We start from the raw sequence: 21,068 nt of genomic DNA, 5'->3' as shown, positions 1-21,068 counted from the left end.
GGGATTTAGGGGTTTTTTTTCTCCTTTTTACGACAGTCGCTTTGCGGTGCGGTTCCGCCCCACCCGGGTGCTCCGCTGCCTAGCAACCGGACGGCAAGTTTGGCCGCGCCCCTCCTGTTGTTGCTATGGCAGCGGAACCGGCGTCGTGAGGGTGCGGCGTCCCCTGGTGGCGGGGCGGGCTCAGTGCCAGAGCGGGTTTGGGAATCTCTCCCAGGAAACCGATATTTTCCCAACCCCTACGTGTTTGATCTGACTGCCAGCGCCCAAGGAAAGCCGAGACACTTGTGCTCGACCAGTCTGCCAGGGTCCCACTATGGGGACAGAGTCACATAATCAATTAGGTTGGAAAAGGCCTCTAAGCTCACTCAGTCCAACCTATGAGTGAACAGCACCTTGTCAACCAGACCATGGCACTGACTGCTGTGTCCAGTCTTTCCTTAAAGAGCTCCAGAACAGCTCCACCTCCATGAGCAGCTCATTCCCAATGTCTAATCACCCATTCTGAGAAGAAATTCTCCCTGATGTCTAACTCTTCACTGAACAGTCCACTGGATCAGAAGGTGGTTAAACTGACTTATTCAGGGTCATATGTAAACATAAAAAAACCCTTTGAGGGTTTCCACTCCTTTAGCTGGTCTCTTGACACCAGGAGACTGAAAAATATCCAGGAATGCACAGCAAAAGCATTAGAGAAAGTCTCTCCTAGGCCTCCACAGTTAATGCTCTTGAAGGAGTCACACCTTGAAGGACAGTTTACAGAATAATAATCTTTTATTAATGTAATAGAAAACTGTGATAGGTTAAGGTGAAAAGATTGTGGTGATATTATCTGTCTGTAAAAACATATTCAGAGCAATTGAGATAAACAATCACTGTACAGTTTTATATAGAGTACATAGAGTACAGTTCTTACAGGTTCAGCCTGATCAGTCAGTCAATCCCAGAAGTTATAGTGGAACCTTTCCTAACTTCTCCCGATTTTTAACTTACTTTTATACTATTTTTGAGCTATCTTGAGTAACTTTAAACATATATCATGTTCAGTGTGGGATGGTTGTACCTTGGAGATGGGCAATGTCAGTATCACACCTGAGGTAGCCGCTGGGATGGAGGTGGGTATTTGTGATCTTGCTCTGGTTCAGCAGCAAAGCATCTCCTTTCCCCCCTGTTTTTCAGCTACTATACAGTTTATCTGCACCACTGATTTCCCCCTCTTGCTAGGATTTCAACAGAGTCTGGCCCTGCTGTCTCCACTCCAGCCTCCCTTCAGTCCCCTTTTGCATGGATTCTGTGTGGGAAGTTGGGTGTGCTGACCACATCCCATCCGGCGAGTCACAACTGCACTTCACCCTGTTTTCTGTACTAACTTCTGTTAGAATGTGAATATAACTCCCCAGTTTTCTCTAATTTTACACCCAGTCATTTTCCCACACATTCCACCTGGGAAATCACTTATTGCTGGGGAATTAAGGATATAACACTGTATTTGCATTTCATTACATCCATTTGAGACCCATGTGGAAGGATGAGTGCTTTTTCTGATGTCCACATGGGCCATACACTTTTTTCTATGATTTCAGAAGCAAAGTTTCGTGTGATCCAAACCCAGCAATTGCTCCTTGCCAGTGGTGTTGCAGAGAAACAAGGAAAACGTGATATGCAGACATGCTTTAAGAAAAGAACAGCTTCTGACCACCTGATGTCTGATGGTGCCTCAAGTTACATGGAATCAGTACACATCTTCCTGGTACAATACCGGGTTTATGACCTTTATTCAGTGTTTTCATCCAACCAACCCCAAAAACAAGGATGCTGTGAGAATCCAAACTGAAAAAGAAGCTATAAAATAACCTCTTAGGCTTTCCAGTTTCCTCTGAGGATACAGCTGGTAATTCCAGTTTTCAATCACGATTTACCATGCTTGACTCCCTTCTCCATATCCTTCATCACACACACATACCATGCCCATTCTGGACAAAACCCCTCCATTTCAGAAAAAAGACTGCTTAAAAGGCTGAAAACCCAGCAGGAATGTCCCCTGAGCCCCTCGGGAGGGTGAGGTGGCCGTAGCTGCTGAGGGAAGGGGCTGAAGGGTGTGGGATGAAATGGCCTCTCCATCTCCCACTCACCACCTTTATCCAGCCCCTTGGCAAGATGCACGGCTGGGAGAGGGGCAGGAGGCGATGGAGGAGCTGCTGGGCAAGGCAGGAGCTGCGAACAGATTCCTGGGGACAGGGACAGAAGCAGGGACTAGAGCAAATAATGGGATAGGGACAGGGACCGGGCAGGGACAGAGATGGCACAGGGAATGGGACAGGGGCAGGTAAAGGGATAGGGACAGGGACAGGAGAAGGAGCAGCAACAGGGGCAGGGAGGGGACAGGACAGGGGCGGGGATGGAACAGGAACAGGCAGGGACAAGGGCAGAAGACACGGACAAGGGTTGAGACAGCGGTGGAACAGGGGCAGGGGCAGGGTTGCAACCCGGACAGCGGCTGGTAAGCGGAGGAACAGGGGTAGGGATGGGTCAGGGGCAGGGTCAGCGGCCGGCAATGGCAGGCGACAGCGACAACAACACGGACACGAATGACACACGCGCACCCCTTGGCCCCGCCCCGCCCCAGGGAAGAGGCGTGGCTCCGCCTTCGCCCCACCCCATGCGGTGACGTCAGCTCCCGCAGCTCCCGATTGACCTGGCGGGTGCTGGTGACGTCACGGCGTGACGCCATCCCGCCGGCGGGGCCCAGACAAGATGGCGTCGCCCGGGTCCGGCGGCGCCGAGCGGGGCCCGTAGGAACGGCGGGGGTGACCGCGGGACGGCGGGACAGCGGGGCCGGGGGCCGCAGGTACCGGGCTAGGCTGGGGGGAAGCAGGTACTTGGCTGGGTGGCGGGGCTGGGGTCGCGAAAGTACGGGCGGGGACCGCGGGGGCCGCGGGTACCGGGCGGGGGCAGTCGGGCACGGACCGCGCCCCTTGCTCTTCTCCGGGAACAGGGACCCTCCGCTCCCGCCGGCAGAGCCGCTGTGAGGTGCCGGCACTCGGCACTGGCCTGGACTCGCGGAGCAAGGCGGGGTGACGCTCCTGTCCCACGGGCTCCTGCTTCCCAGCAGTTTCCGGGACCGCTGCAGTCAAGGGGATGTGTTTCTGCCTAGTAACCCCTGATGAGTTTGCCCTTGATGAGTTTGCTCGGTGACTGTTGAAATCCGAGTAAGCTGTTGGTGTCTGTGAGGCTCGGAAGTGCCTCTTCGCAGTAACTAAATCCGTGAAGAGCGAAAACAAACATCTGATTTTCTTTGGGGTGTGGTGTGTGTCGAGTCTGCCTTCAGGTAACTTGTTAATTTCTGCTTCTTGTGCTGTGCAAATCACGGTGATCATCTTCCCTATGCTACTTGTGACTTCAGAGTTCGGCTAAATCACGGAGTATTCACTCTTTGGCTGCATCTCCTTGTAGACGAAAGGTCCAGTCATCTTTATTTCGTGGGTTGCAGCCCCATACTTCTCTTTTTATGCTTATTCTGCTTTTGACTATATATTCCTTAGAGTTTGAGATGCAAACATCACATGGATGTATGTATGCATAAGTGTAAGAATACTTAGATGTAGCTGTTTCTAACTTCCTGATAATGTTTTGTGTTCCTTTTAGCTAAGTGCTTACTAAAAGTAAGGCATTTAGTGCATTTATTTATTTTTTTATATTTAGTATAATTTGAGGGCTGTCTTCCTGTATTTTGATAACTCAAAGTTTATCCTACTAAAGGGACTGTCAGTTTGCTTTTTTTTTGGTTTTTTTTTTGAATTAGTGAAAGAAATGACAATAGATGGAAATGAGTAGCTAGCTTATCAACTGTTTTTAATCCCCATGTAATTAAAAATTCTGAACAAATGAAAAAACCCTAGTCATACAGAAATGTTACAACACTGATGTTGTCTCATTAGGGTGGAGATAAGTAGGTGGACTCTGGTACTTGGCTGTGGAGCTAATTTAGCTGCCATCCGGGATCCAGTAAAATGTATTCGTGTTGGATTTAAGCACTTCGAGGTCAGTGTTCCTATGTGACTCACTCTGGGGAGTGTTGCCAAACTAAGGGGCAACTGGTTGTGCTTGATGGTGTAACTTCAGTGGCTGTCTGCTGATGGAAGGCTTGCTGCATCCCAGCCTGTCAAGGGACTAAGAGGCTTTTGTGGGAGCTTGATGAGGGGCATCTTACTCCTACTGCAGCTGTAATCCAGGGTGTTGAGGAAAAAGAGGAAGTGCTGCAGTTAGCCAGACCTCTTCCTCACCTTCCCTTATCAGCCCTGGTGCAAGAGGCTTTCTGCCCCTGTGCAGGCACTCCTGCAGTGACTGGTTTCCTGGCATTTTTCAGGCAGGAGTGGGGAAAAACCTGTTTTGGCCTCCTTCCCTTTTCTCCACAGGGAAAATCTGTGTAGCTGTGCAGCAGCCATGGGCAGTAGGGTGGGATCCCTGTGATAGCAGCACGAGGAGTGTTTTGAGGCATGTGCTGAGTGATGTTGGGTTACAGCACATGCAGAACTGCTGCTCACAATGACTTCAGTTTCCTGTACGTACAGAGCAGCAATTCAGAAGTGCCAGTGGTTCTTAAGGTTACCATTGCCAGTGGGTGGCTTAAACCTTTTAGGCAAAAATCTTAATTCTAAAGGCAGGGAGAGAAGAAAGTGTGTAATTTTTAAACAACTTTTGCAAGTTTATGAGTTTAGTCTCAGAAAGAAGACTGAAAGTGACATTCCTTTCCTTGCCTCACCACCTATACTTGGCCTGCACATTTGGTATCTCCTTTTTGGTTTTGGGTTTTATTTTGTTTTTGGCTTTTTTTGTTTGTTTGTTTGGGTTTTTTTGGGGGGTTTTTTTGGTTTTTTGTTTTGTTTTTTCCTGAGCATACCCTATGGAACAAAGGAGTCCAGGAAGAAGTTGCTGCTACTAAAATGCTATTCAAGTGTGAGCTGAAACAAAGGGGCATGAAAACCAAGAAACTCTCAGTTCAAAGATATGTGAATTGATAAGTGTTAGTTTCTCTTTAACAAAGAGAACTTAAATTTTCAGAATATTCAAGGAATATACTGGTCAGTCAGGATGTTTATTGTATAGTTTATGTTGATAGAAAAATTGTAATGGTGAAAAATTGTCAAAAACACGTGGAAGAGCTCCATCTCCATTATTTACATGATGTTTTGTTATCCTCGAGACAAAAACCTGTAACTGACAGAATGGAGTCAGGTTTCTGGACCAATCCAGCCTCATCTGTCACACTGTGACAGCCAGAGCTGTTTTGGCTGGTGCAGGTGGCAGAAGTGCTGTAATGACACAGAACGTGTCTCCTTACTCATCCTCCTTTTTAATTTGTGTAAGCTTATGGTTTCCTGTTGATTTCACAAGCTCTAGGGATTGATAATTTTGTTGTCCAATTAAGTTAATTGATAATGGTTGTCCATATCCAGTCTCTGTATCATGAGTTTTTAACAGTAGTCTGTTCCTGTATTTTACAGTTGATGCTGGATTGAATATTTTGATAAATTGGTCTGTGAGAAATTTAGTTTTCCTTATTGCATAGATCTTCTGTCCAACCTTCCTTGGTATTTTGTTTCTAGCATAATCACTCCTAATCTCTTCAGTTATGAATTCCAGAGTTTCAGCTGTCATTTTACAAGGATCTCTACCTAAAGGCATGATTATCTATTTAAAATTGATCAGTGCAATTCAGATCAATGTCAGTGTAGGGAAAGTCTAGTGGAGCCGTAATTGGACAGCTCTGAAGCTGTTTGTGAAAACAATTCTTTTAAGGAAAGGCAAAGAAGGGTTGTTTACGATTTATAAATAGTTTCTGGTTTGAAAAAGTAGGTCTTCTAGGATGCATCAAAGGTTGGTTTCTCCTCCCTGCATTGTGTGTGCTTGAGCTGCTGGGAAGGCAAGGCTATTGATGTTGCAGCACATACCACTCTGTAATCGACCCTTGGGATTAGTGCAGTTGATCGATACAAGCCTGAACTCACAGTTGTGTGTTAACTACTTAGGTAGGTAATCCTCTCTGGTATGCAAGTGCATTGCTTAATGCTTTGACCCTCTGACTTGGTTTGAATAAGCTCATGTTCTGTGTCCCTGATGACCTTTTGCTATCAACGTAGTCTTGTGCAGAGGTCTCCATCAGATCCTAAGCACTGGGGGCTTTCCCTCTCTCAAGTCATCAGATTTACTCCAAATCCCTGCGTTCAAAGGCTTTTTTCTTACGTTAAGAAATTCTGTCTTTCCTGTGGATGGGAAACTTTTAAAGGACATGCTGTGTGCCCAGACTCGATTTGGTTTGTGTTTTCTTACTTTTTGAAAGCTACAAGGTCTTTCTAGAATCCCTTAACTTTGCAATGTACTTGTAACACAGAATTATATCAAAAGGGAAACATAGTATCATTCCTCTATTTTAGGCTTAAATTTTCTCTTCTAGAAGGAAAGCAGATTGGTTAAATATGCCATTTTGCATTAGTAGTATTACAGTTTGTAACTGCCTGAGCTTGTATTATCTCAGCTACTTTTTGTATCAGATAGTCTTTACATGAGAGTAACAGTTTAAATCAGAAGAAGGTCAGTCCTATCCAAGATGTAGTCAGTTCTTCATCTGGAGGATGATCTGCATATGAGTACAATTAATGTATTTAGCTGTTGATGGTTGGTATAGTGGAAAGTAGTAGTAAAGAGCTGTGAGCTCTTGTCTGGTCTGCATTACTGAAGCTCAGCATTTCTGGTAATTATCTACTAGATTATGTGAAAGATTTTATTTTTAAGCCCCTTCCTTATGTATATGTTTGTGCTTGCACCATTTGTGATCTCTAGGCTAGCAGCAGAGGAGGCCATGACTGAAATGACTGATGAGATTTATTCCCTGGTTTTGAGATGGTGTCTTTCAAAGGCTGCCAGTTGTGCTGTGTCAAGTTTTAGCCCTGTGCCTAATTTAGACACAGAGAACTGCTTGTGTTTTCAATTTGGTACACCTCGTCAGTTCTGAGCACTAAAATAAAACTAGATTCATAGTTTATTAACATTCTCCAAAGTACTTGTTAAAAGTTCAAATGTTTGCTTCTGTGATACAGCAAAGCCTCATTGGGTTCCACCCTAATGACTAATACCATCATGTGGTGTCTTTGCATAGCAATGTGTAATAATTTGATGCAGAAATATAGGAGGCACACATAGCAGGGAAGGGACTCTTGAATAAAATCACCATTAATCATCTGTGTTTGGAATAAACGGTGTTTGATGAAAAAGGACAGAAAAGCTTTATGCTGCATAGCTTCCAAGAAAAGAATGTGTTCTTAATCTTTTAATTACGTATTATGTCACCACAAGCAGTTTGTTGAAGGTCTGTTTGAAGTCTTGGTAGAAAACAACTGAAGGATTATTTAGTTTCATTTTGCTTGCTGTGTTTGTAACAATGTACAAAAACACTGTTTCCAGAAAGTACCTTTATATACTTTATTAAGAAGAAGGTGGGGGGAAAAGGTACCTGTAGTTAGCGACTTCGTTCTTACTTATGGGAGGGTGCCTTTTCTGTTTACTTTCCTGGAAGTAAGTGCTTAGTAATTTAATGTCTCTTTGCAAAGAATATTCAATAAAAGGCTGTAAAAGGCTTGTTGCTTTTAACTAACACTGTTGAATATTTCGAATTTGTATGCAAAGGGAGAGCTATTAAATTCAACTATGAATATAAAAGTAATACTGTTCTGTAATCTCATCTATATGAAAGTCTTCAGCTGGAAAAGCTTTAGTAAACACAGTTTATATAATCCACAATTGTGTTATAAGATGAAAGATAAATGAAGGAAGGCAAAGGTGTAGGAATTGATTTTGGCTAGAACAATGAGGTGATCTGTGCCACTTCTGAAGTTGGAGGTGGACTCTGGAAACTCTGTTGGCAAAATGGCTGTGATGGCTGTTTTTGTGACACTGTAATGTCACCGTGTTTGTACTGAACTCCCACCTTGGATGTGTAGTTATTGTACAGTTCTGAAGGTCTGCCCATCTCTGGGAACGTTCTGTATGTGTTATGATTTTAGAGAGGAGCACTTGAAATGTAACCTTGTTTAATGCAGGGGATCTGGCTGTACTCTGGATAAATTGGTTCTACCAAGTAATGGAATGGATTTCTCACTTTCCCTTTGTGCTGGAAGAGAAGCTGTGTATCCATTTTATGCCAGTCTTCATTCAAGGCAAATTTCTCCTGTAACTTGATGTTCCTGCAGGAATCTGAATATGTACTCATGTTCTGTCATTAGGCAACACTGGATTAATTTTCTAAAGTAAGCTGGATTGAGTCAGACATATGGGTTATGAGAGGGGCAGGCTGGAACTGATTCTCAGGTGGCAGGATAAAATCTGATAGCTCAGAGGAGGAATAGTCAGCCTACAGTATCACCACTTTGCTTCTTTTAAAAAAAAATCTTTATGCTGTGTCATTTATAATAGTGGCTATTATAATGGTCCACTAAGAGTGATCTCTGTGCTGTCAGCAGTCCTGTCTTCTTGCCAGCCTTAAATGTTTGGAGAGGAGAAGCTGTGGGATGTTCCTCATGCAGTCATAGGGCAACTTCATCCAGCAACCTAATCAGGTCCAGGTATAAGATAAAGTAAGGCTAGATTGCTGAAGCTGAGTCAGATCTGTCAAAATGTCCTGAGAAAATTATGCTAGTGTATCTCTGAAGGTTTCTTTTTGCACATAAAATGAGCCATTTCTGTTTAGTTATTCATTGCTTTGAGTGTTCTGGGTCTTGCATTCCTTACTGTATCTGCTGAAGACGTTGCTGATGTGCAGGGAAAAAGCTTTTACTGCTAAGTGAGACAGGATATATAGTATGTAACAAAATTACAGACTTAAATTAATTGGAAGTAGAAACTTAAAGATACAGTTTAGACTACACCAAATTTCATATTCAAATCTGAAGCGCATCCCTGGGGCTTTTATAGTGAGATGAAAAAGACAGAATAGGAGTAATTTGATAGGGAGTAGATGCTGTTCCAAACTTGAGGGACTGCAGTGAGATTCCTGGGGTAGCTGTGGGTTTGAGATTTGGGAATCAAGTTGTGTTCTGACTCTCAGCTGCTGGCTGAGCTGGATGACTGTGGGCAGACTGCTTCAGCTTTGTGTTTTATTTCTCATACCTGCAAAACAGGGACAGTTTCACTGCTGGTTAAGTGCCTTGACAGGTATTCTGAAGTCTCTTATAAGAGCTGTGCTGTGCTCTAAGGGTATAAGGGAATTTTAGCAAAGCTACTTTCCCCTTAGGGGAAAGAAATTAATGAGAAGTATTTAATTCCTGGCATTATAAATATCCTGTAGTGAAAGCAGTGTCTTTTTCTGTCTTTGGTTTCTTTTCTATTTTCCATGCTACTTGAGCACTGAAAGTTCAGTATCCATATGCCCTTACTGTTGGGAGGCTTGTAATTTTATGTGTGTGTATGTCTCCTACCACCTTGCGAGTCTGTGGATTTTGCTCTGTGCATTTGTGATAGAAAGTTCACTCTCTAAGTGCAGACTTTTGCACTACTTAAATTTATCTGCCTGAGTATTAATTGCAAGTGGGGTTGCAGTGCTGGGGGGGCAGACTTGTTGTCTTACGCAGAGGGAAAACACACCCTGACAGTTTAAGTAAGGAAATTTAAATCTTAAAGCTCATTTTAAATGGAAACAGTAGGAATTAAGGTATGTGGGTGAGGAGATTATTTTATGATGCTTATGGATCTACCGAATACTTTGTGTTAATGTGGGAGGGAGGAATGACGCCTGTGGTATAGAAAGACTTTTTGAAGCACTGTGTGAAGGTAAGTGTAGCCGCTGGAGCATCCTTGAAAGATACATCTCAGGGATTGAGTAGTTGCTCTACTTTTCTTCTTGGTAGGTGAGGATTGTCTGCATGTTTGTGTTTCTTCACTGTAGTAACCTCAGCTGTAGGAGTTGCACACACAGATGCACCATCTGTGTTTGGTTTTTCCCTCTTGATTGTGGCTTTCGTTCCTGAATTTTTTAACCTGTAGTTGGATTACAGGCTGAACCATATTTCCATTTGAGCAGCTCCTAAAAGAGGGGCATTTGCTATTTGAGAACTACAAAAGATTGCAAGGAGGATGTTTCTGCTCAGGGGAGAGTGTGCTGCCCTCAGGTAGTGTGGGCCTGTGAAGTTTTCTAATATAAAACACAGCAAGCAGCTCATTTACTTATCATGCTTTTGTTTTTATAGATCCACTACACCTGAGGGTAATCTCAGTTTCACTTCACTGCTCAGAGGTAAATTTTTATTTTTGTATGCTAGACAAGCTTACTCAAGGCAACTTAGCTTCCTGTGTTCTGAATTAATTGTTTCAGAGGTGTACTCAGTGTGGGTACCGCCAGTTTGCTGAGCTGTTCAAGTGTCTGCTGCTGTTTTCATATACATTTGAGCTTTTTTTTTTTTGATAGCTGGTAATGATGCTTCTGTTACTATGTGTTTTTAAGGGGCAGAATTTATACCAGTTTCAGCCTCTCCTAAAGTTTGCAAGCCATTGCAAGAAATAATTAATATATGTATTATATATAATATATATATTATTATATATATATAATATATATAATATATATTATATATTATATATATATTATATATTATATATTATATATAAATAACTATACACTTTAAATCAGTTTCCTGCTCTTAATGCTCTCTTATGCACCACTTGCTTGTTAATTAAGGCAAGTGAATTTTTTTCACTTAAAAACATGACCTGTGGTGGTGAGATTTAATTTGGTGTTGTCTACCCATGATATTTCCCATCTAACTCATCCTTCTAATGCAGTCACTCGTCCTGTTTGGACTGAGTAGGAAGACTAGAAAGCAGGCTTGATTGATACTCTGCTTGCACATTGATTTTTTTTTTTTTTTTTTTAGGCATTAATGCATTGGGACCATCTTTTCACTTGCTTGATGTATTTTTTGAATTTCACTTTGACTCCTTTGTTCTGTTGAGTTGGTCAGGTAGGAAGTATGTCCCTGATGAGGTTGCAGCTCAGTGGATATATCACAGTAGCTGAAATGAATGCTCATTAACATTGATAAGGGTGTGTTTTCTTCCTGGTCTCTTAGTTTTGTCCTTCAGTGCAGCAAAACCTGGCATTCTGTCTATGTTTATTTTCTTGTCTCAGTCTTGAAAAGATGAGTTAAATGAAGACAGATGCCTGTTGGCTAAACAGAAGTGACACATGAATTAAGGACAAAATGAGTTGCATTGGAAGCTGAGACTGTACCACTGACATGTTGATGTGTTGGAGAAATACATAAACCCCAGAAAAAGTCAAATAAGCTTGTAAAGAATGTCACACCCATGACACCTAGGATGCAATTCAAGTTTCTCACATTAGCACTGTCAAGCCAAAGGCAAACCAAGCCTCATGAGGTATGTTTTGAAAATCAGTGAGATTTAAGATGCTCTAAACTGATGTTGTCATTTCACAAAAGCTTGTTTTGGAGACCACACTTTTCCAGGTGTCCTGTGACCAGCTCTCAGTTGCTTCAGGAGTTTGAAGTGTTTAGGGATTTTCCTTCCAATGTATCTCAGAGTGTGTATTTGGATAAAGATTAATTTATTAATTGGGATGTTTCCTGGAAAATGGCAACTCTGAAAGATAAAACTGAAAAGAGAGAAGATTGAGATTGAGAAAGAAATGAAGGTGGTGAGGAACTTAACAGGCTGCCCTGGGAAGCTGTGGATAGCATCCCTGGAGGTGTTCCAGGACAGGTTGGATTGGGCTTTGAGCAACCTGATTGAAAGAAAGCCACCCTGCCCTGTGACAGTGTGTGTGGGCTGGATGATCTTTGAAGGTCCCTTCCAACCCAAAACATTCCATGGTTCAATCAAGTGAGTTTGCAGGGAGTTTATATTCTTAGGATGTGGCTCATTTTGTTGAAATAAGGTGAATTAGTGGGAAATAGGGACATCAGATGGCAGAAATAGTTTAACAGTTTTAGCCACATGATGGGAAGGATCCTTTCAGGAATGAGAGAAGGCTGTTGTTGGCCTGATGTGTATTAAAACTGCTTGGGCTGAGTGTGCAATCAGGGTCTGAAACAGTGGCTCCCATGCTGAAAATCAATGTTTCAACCTGCTTGCTGAAGGACAGACAGGGTGGTTGGAGGCGGAATAGTTAATGTAACAGGTTATTTTTTCTATCAGTACCATGCTGAATTTTGCTGGGAAAATATTAAATGTGTGGTAAGAGTGGGTAGTGCATGTGACCCAAGTATAAAAGGAAAAATTGATGCATCTATAGTAGTACAACACTGTTCTCATTATTCTTGTACAGTGCAAGAGGCACATATTTTGGCTGAGGTCCAATACATGGAATTGCAAGTGATGTTTGACCTGCTGGCAGATTTTATTTTTCCATTTAAAAACTTTGGCTAACTTGATTTCTTGACAGATTTTCTTTTTGTCTGTTTCTTTAAAGTAATTCTATAAGTGTTAATATTTCACCAAATTTATAATCAAAACCATAATTATAAAGAAATGTTACAATTTCTTTTCTGGGCTTTAAGGGAAAAAAATGCAACCTTATGTCTTTATTTGGAATGGTTTTTTTACATAGTCATTTAACTATTGTAATGTATTTAAATGAATTAAGTTGTGGTTAATACAGAAATGAATATTGAAAATTAATGAATACAAATTGTTTGAGTTTTTGTATTGGTATTGGGAGTAGGTCCTGGTATGGTTAACAGAATTGAACTTATTTCTAAGTAATACCGGATCAGCTACCTGTTACCTCTCTTGGTTGAAGTGTGTGAGAACAAATAGCTTGAAATTGCAGAGATTGTTACTTTTGAATTAAAAAGAGTATGTTGTAATTAATGGATTAAAAGCTGTTTTACTATGTTGTGCTGGCAGCACTGTGAGAGTGTCTGTCTAGCTCTCATTCATAACTGGGACAAGTCTGCAGTATTAATAATGCTCAAGTACTTCAGAATCAGCTTGTTACATATTGAAGTACACTGCAACAAATAGAGCAGCATTTTAATTAGTTTATGGTAGTCTGGGTTGCAGGCATGTGTTCTAAAAGTGCAGGATATTCACTGTTTTTCCATGCATGTTACCAAAAGAGCAGAGTAAGTGGGCTATTTGGTTGTTGAAACTAGCAGTTAACACTCTCTCTCACTCAAGAAGGGTTGTGTAGAAATATTAGCGTTCTTCTAAAGTGCTGTGGTTAACGAGGAAAGTTAATGCACATGCCTGGCTCTGGCTAGTGCTAAGAGAGCTTAGAAAAAATTGACTCTTTTGTAGTGGTATGAAATCTTATGGTAATTAAGCTGAAGTAGCTACATTTGTTGATAGTTACCAGATGCTTACCATCTGACAGTTTCAAACTCTCAAAACTGGTAGATATTTGCTATCTAAACTTTAGATACAGGAAAATAGTGAAAAACAGTTGCTCTGCTCTTCAAATTTGGGGCTTGTTTCATTAACACATTGAGATTATTGCAGCCCTCATTGCTGGTATTAGTCCTGGGTCATCTTTTTCACTTTTTTTTAGAATGTAGGAATTGTATGGCACATTTGTATTTTTATCTCTCAAATTTCTGTCTTGCTTCTTTTGTGCTTTAAGGAGGGGAAGTGTTAGTCTTCTATTTCTAGTTTGCCATTCTTTTGGTGGTATTTTATTATGTAGATTAGTGAAGCTGACTTTGAAGTAAAAAAAAAAAAAAAAAAGAAAACACATCTGTGTTCGCTCAGCTGTTTTGTTTGCATGATCTTTAACTTGAGTAAAAATCATAAACTGCACTGTAAAATCCACATCTGTTCTTGGATGAACAGAACCTGCACTATGCATAAGTTTCCAGAGTCTGGAAATTAGTCCAGACTTAGATGTTTGTTGCAGATTATTTTCTCTTATGACAGGGTTGAGTTTTCTGGAAAGAGTCCTTTTTAAAAAGATCACCCATTTTGCTGCCACAGTTGAATGTGAATTTAGAATAGGTGAATCTTCCATGCTGTTGTTTGGCATGTCAGTGCCTGGCCAAAGGAGAAGCTTGCCCTGATCTGCTTTGACCACAGGCTGCCTGTGAATACTTTGCTTGTGCTGCTGCCTGTGAAACTTGTATTTCTAGAGGTTTACACGGTGTATAATCTTCAACTGTGTTGGAAGCCTGTATGGCTGATAAGTCACAAAGTGACTGAAAGGCTGGTATATTAGTGTGCTTCATTTCCACAGCCATTGTAGGGCTGTCTCTGATTTCTGGGTGAAGTGTATGACAAATTACCTTATGTTTCAAACACATAGTCAGGATCATAAAAGAGAAATGGAGCTGTCTGTTATCAGTTATGAACCTTAAATCCTTAACCAGCCCAACCAGCTTGTAACAAGTCCAGAGTCTTTAATGAACGAAGTGGGACATGACATGGGGATGACTGGAGCTGCGGGTGTCTGATTCAGTGCTGTGAATCCATATGGAATGACAAAGAGATGCCATGGCTCTCTGAGAGCTGTGGAAGCTGGAGCAAGAGGCTAGTTGCCCACTATGTCACGTTAAGCAATGGCACCATTTGAAGAATCAATGTCTCCTGATGTTTATCACTGCTAGGAAGATGCAATCGAACATCCACATGAAAAATTCCATAATGGATGTTGTCACCATCATTAGTGTTGTCCTGTAATCCAGTAACATGATCTGCACACAGTTGTATTCTTTTTTCCCTCTCCTTCCTACTCATTTGAAAAATGCTTTAGAAAGTGCCATTTTATTTGTTCCTGTCCTTCTGTCTCTCAATCATTTCACTAGTAATAACAAACTACATTAGTTTGATGTAGGCTGTTCTTCAAATTTAGGTCTCTCATCACAACTGCTTGGGCTGTTGATCCATGGGATATGTATGCAGCAGGGATACCTCACACTTCCCCTCTTCAAGCCCATCATCCTACTCTTAAATGTAGGATGATGACCACTTGTCTTTGTATCCCATAAGATGAAGATATAATTTGATTTGTTTAAACTGGTGTTCCCATTGAAAACTAGATAGCAACTTCATAAGAGTGTTAACTTCAAGGAGGGTTTGATTTTTTATTTTTTTTCCTTTCCTTTGTAAGATTTTGGTTTTGGGGTCTTGGGGTTTTTTAGCTTTGGTTTTTTGTTTGGTGTTTTATTTTTGTTTTTTTTTTGTATTTGTTGGTTTGGGGTTTTTTTTGAGGAGGGAGAGAGTGAATGTTGTAGGCATGTAGTTGCAACATGTCACATGTAGTTTTACAGCTTCATCCAGAGCGTTGTTACCAGTGGCTCAACATCATTGCTTTATTGTGAGGGTAGTACCTCCACATGCTCTTGTCTGCAGAACTCTTAGAGGTACAAAGTAGAAGAGGAGATTGCTGCAGGTTTTGGGGTGATGTCATCTATTTGGATACAACAGTAAAAAGGTGGAATCTGTTTTGTACTGTAGTGAACTTACCAGATTTTTGCTGAGGGAAATCATAAGAGATCTGAGCTGTGCAGCAGTGGTTGAACACTTACATAGACAGGAAGCTTTGATATGAGAAATTTAACTTTTGCTTTGTCTTAGCAACAGGCACTGTTGACTTCTCTTTTTGCTGTTTGAAGTTACATATACAGAGACCTGATATTTGTTATAGCCCTCCACTTGCACTGAAATAAGTAGGTACAGTGAAAACCGAAAACACTATTTAAATTTTGATCACCTGTGACCATTACAAATCAATCACTTGAACAGAAGTGATTTTTACTTTTTACTGTAAAATCAGTAGTTCATTAATGTAATACAGGTGGGGAAGTTTTTTTTACTTTTTCAGCCTTTTGTTTTTGTGGTTTTCAGACTGAATGGTGCATCCTTAGTAGTGTGTAGACTACACAGTGTGTATTAGCAGGTAAGATGGAAATTGCAAGATCAGGTCTCTTTTGTGAAAATCATAGATGTACTGATTTGATTATGGTTGATAATTTGAGGCATTTCGTTTCCTTTCACCCTTAAGTTACTAATTTTTCATTTATCTGAATTTTAGAAGGAAGTTACATCAGAGAATTCACAAGATCTGGAATCTAGACATGTTTGCACCCCAAACACAGGAATATAGCAGCAAGAGTCCAATTCTTCTTGCCAAATAGTTAATTTGGATTAAGTTATCATGAATAAAGCAATTACTGGTATCATTAGGGGTAGGATACTTCCAACTTGTCTAGTCAGAACTCCTTCAGAGGAAAAGGAATGAAGATACAAACTCAAGGAAAAGTAGAAGAAAAATTGATGCGATAGCAAAAAAACCACCCCATCTTCCCAGAAGCTTTTCATGAGTCACTCTTTGCAATAATTTTTTTGTTCTCTTCTGTTGATGAGACTCTCCCTTTAGCATTGTCTTCTTGCACCAAGTCATGCTTTTCTGTGTTCTCCTTGTCTGGCAGCTAAATTCATTCAGGTTTAAGTGATAATGTGCCCAGTGAATTGCCTTGGTCACCTCTGTCTCTTCAAGCCATTCCAGCTTATCACCTCTCTGTGCCAGTTGTTGCTGTCATTAATTTTTCCTTGCCACTTTTATTTCTGGATCTTTGTATTGTTGTTCATTGTTGTGGTTGTTTCCCTGTCCTCCCTCCCCTTTGTGTCATGATAGCTCTGAAGCCCTAGTCCTGGGCTCTTGCTGTGCTGTGTTCCTCTAACTGGTTGGTTTTAAGAATGCTGACCTGCTGCCTCAGTGTTACTAAGTAAAAAAATTATACAGATGAATAGAGAAGAGTTCACATCAGGTTGCTTCAGTTCCATATTAACTTTTAGGTAGTTGCATCCCTTATCTTCTCCATGGAGAGTTGGCCGGAACCAAGAACAAGGGAATGAGGCTAGGGAGGTTTACATTTATAGAAGAGAGCTTGAAGGTGGCTGTAGGAACACTCTGTAGTAGTGTGCAGCTAAATGGCTCTTCAAGACAAAGAAAGGCATTGAAAGTTTTTTTGTCTTCTGTCAATTTACAATGTGCAGTAAAGTATCAGGCCAAAATCCATGCCACCATGTGCTGTTACCACCAGTGCCATTCACCATCTTGTTCTGGAATCTGTAGATTGAAGGAAACAGTGGTAGGGCTGCACTTATCCATCACCTGATTTGTAATAAAGCTTTGGAAGCAGTCCAGATTTCAAATTAAATTTCAAAATGAGTGATAACAAAAATAAGCAAGTCTTTGCTGCATGGTGTAATTAATGTTCAGATAATGCCCAGGATCATAGTGACAACATGAGAGACAACCTAACTGGATGCAAATACTGTTTTCCCAGCCAGGACAAGAGCAACAGCAATATGCTTGTAAAAGTCGTCCCTGGCTAGCCTTTCAAATCTATTTAGTCTTAATACCCTATTTTAATTAAACGTTCTCTGAGAAGGGGGAGATGAAATGTGGCTGGCAGCTTATTCTTGTGTTTCTGTGTGTGGTGCTTAACAGTTCTGTTTGCTGACAAGTGCCTCCTGAAGTCATGGTGTCTTATAAGTGCATACTCAAGTGCATCAGCGAGACCTGTGTGATATCAACTCAAATGCTATGTGAATCTAAAGTGACTGGCTCTGGAAATTATCCATTTCATGACTAGGTTGCTGCTGATGTGCCTTAGCTAGTTCTGTGGTTAATTAGAGTGCTGTCTGTAGCAGAGGAATTATTTTTCCACTGCATCTTGAAGTTAATGCAGAAACCAGGTCAGCATTGGGATTTTACTACAGGATTGGCAGCAAAAGTAAGATATGTATATCTTATGTGGGATGACATGAGACCTTTTGCAGCTCCAGAGTGATAGGCTACTGCAAAACTCCTTGGAAGCTGGATGGCAGTTTTGGCTTGTTGGGATTTATATGCATAGCCACTCATGTCCCTGGCACAGTAACCTGTAGTAACTGGTGCTGCCTTAAGCAAACTTAAGTTTGCAAAGTGGGGAGGTTATTTTCTTTAATCAGAAGTTTTTGAAATTTTCTAAAAAAGTTGCTTTTCACTCTGAGGTAGTAACTAGAAAAAAGAACTTCGAAAAATTAACAGAAGGCTGTGTAGAGGCTTTGTCTGAAGTTCAGTGGAGAGTGGGCAGTGCTTGCACACAGTGCTACACAGTCTCCAGTGACAGAGGACTGGTGAGGATGTGAGGAGTGTATGATGTTACATGTCACCTGGCTTTTTCACTAAAAATAAATCCAGTTGATGACTTAATTGCTGCTCTCACACAGAGGAACTACCACCAGCAGCTTGTCTGCCAGTGGAGCCTGGGTCTGAAAGTGCAGCTGTTTCATGCACTGTTGCCTGCTGTCTGGCCACAGGGACCAGTAAGGCTTGTTCAGCTCCAGTGGTTGACATGCAGCTCTACTGGGTAGTCAGGTGGCTTTGCCCTTGACATCCTTCCTTGGATGGCAAGCTCAGCACTGTTTCACCTCCTTTTCTTTCCATCTTTGAAGCCTTAATGTTTTGTTTGCTTTTGAGAAACAGGTGCCAGAACCAGTTTCTGGCTTTGTGGAATAGTTTCAGCCATTATAATGCTGCTGAGAGAGGTTGGTGAGGTCTGAAAAGAAGCTGACAAACATTGAGCAGGATGACACACAGTTTTTATGTGCAGCGTGCACCTGGACTTGCCCAGCATGACTCACTTCCCCATGGCCCAGCATCTGCCCACCGTGTTTCACAAAGTCTGGTTGCACGTGAGTGATCGTACAGCTTTGACTTTAGCTTTGTGTAGGATTCCCGTTAGCCAGGGCTGGTTCACCTGTTGATTTTAATAGAATGTTGAAAGGGATCTTTGTGCTGCAAAAGGGACTTTCCTAGAGTGTTTGAAACTGGCTTTTCTTGTCTCTAGTCCTGTCAGCAGCAGCAAAAAGGAAATAGCTGAGCTGTGTAATCGTCACCTTTCTTTAATACATAATGTTTGCAATGGGAACAGTGTGCCCAAGAGCCTTGACTGGGGAATGATGGCTGTGAGTGTTAGATCTGCCCCATCTTGTTGTGCTCTGCTGCCTATGGGGATGTGCCAGAGGCCTCTGTGGATTTGAAGAACAGCTGTTGGCCATTTCAGTCTGTGAGCTGGAGAACTTCAGAGACAAAGGGCAACTCTGAGTTTTTGTTATTCATAATGTTACAAGGAGCACTTACAAATCAATTCAGTTACTCTAGGAATTATGCTGTGGTGTCCTAAGATAGACCTTGTGATGTATTTCTAATCTACCAAAAACCCCATGTTATTGAGCATACCATAAGCATCCTGGAGCAGAGTTTTAGCTGACAGCTATCTTGAACAACTCTTTTCACTGGGCAGGCCTACTCTGTTAAAAACTGGCTAGGCACTTCTGTGTTTAACATCTTGGCCATGTAGGATTCACATCCAAATTTTAAATGTTGCTAAATGTTGTGGGCAGTGGATGGGGCCTATTCTCATTGGTTTTTCTGTGTATCCAACATACCTTCCTCATGGTACTATTTATTTTATATCTGTTTTATGCATTGCCCAGTGTGTCTAGATGAGTGCCATGCTGGCTAACAGGCTGCATACCCAGTAAGGTAGTATCCCTTTTTTAGAGCAGCAGGGATTAACAGAAGAGGATCAGTGTGGTATTTCAGTAGGAAGAGCTATTCTTAATGCCAAGGGAGGCAGGCTGTGTTTCATGAGGCTGGGACAGAATGGCCTCTAAGTGCTGTGGTCTGTAACTCTGTCTTCCTGATCACCCTGGTTGTGTCTTGGCTGTTTGCTATATTTTTTTTTGGTTGGGGATTTTTTTTTTTTTTTTTTTTAATTTTGCTATTTCAGTTGGCAGACCCTGGACTAAACTGTTTGTCTGCTCAATTGGTTTCAAGGCTAAAATATATGTTTACTTTTCTGTCTTGGGAACAGGCTCATCCAATGTCTGCAATGTGTTCCATAACTTAGAGATAAGACTCTGAAGCTGCATAGATGCACTTTGTGCTACATATACAAAGTTGTTCAAGCTGTTTTGAAATGTTTTTCAGGTTCTAAATGGCTTCTAAGAAGTTGGGATCCGACTCTCATGGTAAGTGAAATTTGGCATCCTTGTCTTTTCAACAGGATGAATCCTAGTATTGCTGCTGACTAATGTCCTAGCCTAGACAGTCCATAGACACTAATCTGTTCAGCCTCTGAGTAGTTTTTTTGTTAGGAATAAAGTGCCTTGGCTTCCTTCTTGCATAGTTGCTTGCTGATGCTGTGTTTGCCTGTTCTCTGATTAAACTGAAAATCAGTCTCTGGCTGTTCCCTGTTCCTTCATGGCAGAATGACACATTACCCTTCTCCAACAAACTCCCCTTCAAAATCAAACCTGCTCTGGTGTTTGCTGCAGTGGATGTTAGATCTGTAGCATCTTCCTATGGAAGTAACAGGAGAAGTTGAATTGAAAGCAAAGCTTTTATTACAACTTTGAATTGTGCTTCATTTTTGCTCAGCCATGAATTTGTCTCCTAAATTGGACTAACTTGGTTCAGAAGGCAGGTGAAGAAGAAACTCTATTTTTCTGTCTTCTACAGATGAGATTCATAAAGTCATGCAAGTGATTGGTATCATAAAAGTTATTTGCCTGTAATGTCCTTATTTTTTAGAAAAGGGGGTGTAATTTGAGTGTTATTAATATTGCTGTAGAGCATTAAATTTCAGTTTGTTGTATGTAATGTGGCTTCCTCAAAGCAGGTAATCATGACTTTTCAGGCTATCAAAAAAATCCTTTAAGAAATTCAGCCTTGATCTTTCTGGATAATTTTTCCAATTAAAGGATCCTGGGGGATTCCATTTTTCCTGGAGTTTTTTGTTCAGTCTTGCAAATGTAAAGTTGAAGTACAAAATAAGAAATGCCTCACTTAAATATGGGGTTAAGGATTAATAAAAATAGCCTATCAAAAATTCATTTTTAGGCAGTCTCCTTCTTTGCTATGGCCCAGTGACCCTGTTGCAAGACAGCTAATTTTTTTGTTTGGTAGTTGCCAGCTATTCAGCAGTTGCTCCTGTGTCTGTAAACAGTCTGTATGAACACTCTGATCTGCTTCTCTTTTACGTCTGTTTTTATTTTTCTGCTGTTCTCACCTAACC

General features: G+C 41.3%; 1 protein-coding gene across 3 annotated transcripts in view; it reads left to right on the top strand.

Moving 5' to 3' along the window:
- The first annotated feature begins 2,697 nt into the window (after window positions 1-2,697).
- UBAP1 (ubiquitin associated protein 1) overlaps window positions 2,698-21,068 on the top strand; it is a 32,110-nt gene continuing 13,739 nt past the window's right edge. For 2 of the 3 annotated variants that reach the window (XM_079329923.1, XM_079329921.1), the window contains exons 1-2: window positions 2,698-2,845; window positions 19,982-20,022. In XM_079329923.1, coding sequence (XP_079186049.1) covers window positions 19,989-20,022 — 34 coding nt within the window. In that variant the 5' untranslated portion in view covers window positions 2,698-2,845; window positions 19,982-19,988. Of the gene's footprint in view, window positions 2,846-3,018; window positions 3,326-19,981; window positions 20,023-21,068 lie in introns of those variants that run through there. The other variant, XM_079329922.1, reaches the window with a different exon arrangement.

This window comes from Erithacus rubecula (genome assembly GCF_903797595.1).
Source record: "Erithacus rubecula genome assembly, chromosome: Z".
Classification (NCBI taxonomy): domain Eukaryota; kingdom Metazoa; phylum Chordata; class Aves; order Passeriformes; family Muscicapidae; genus Erithacus; species Erithacus rubecula.
Note: the sequence above shows the minus strand (reverse complement) of the source record. Positions and strands in the feature narration are given on the sequence as shown.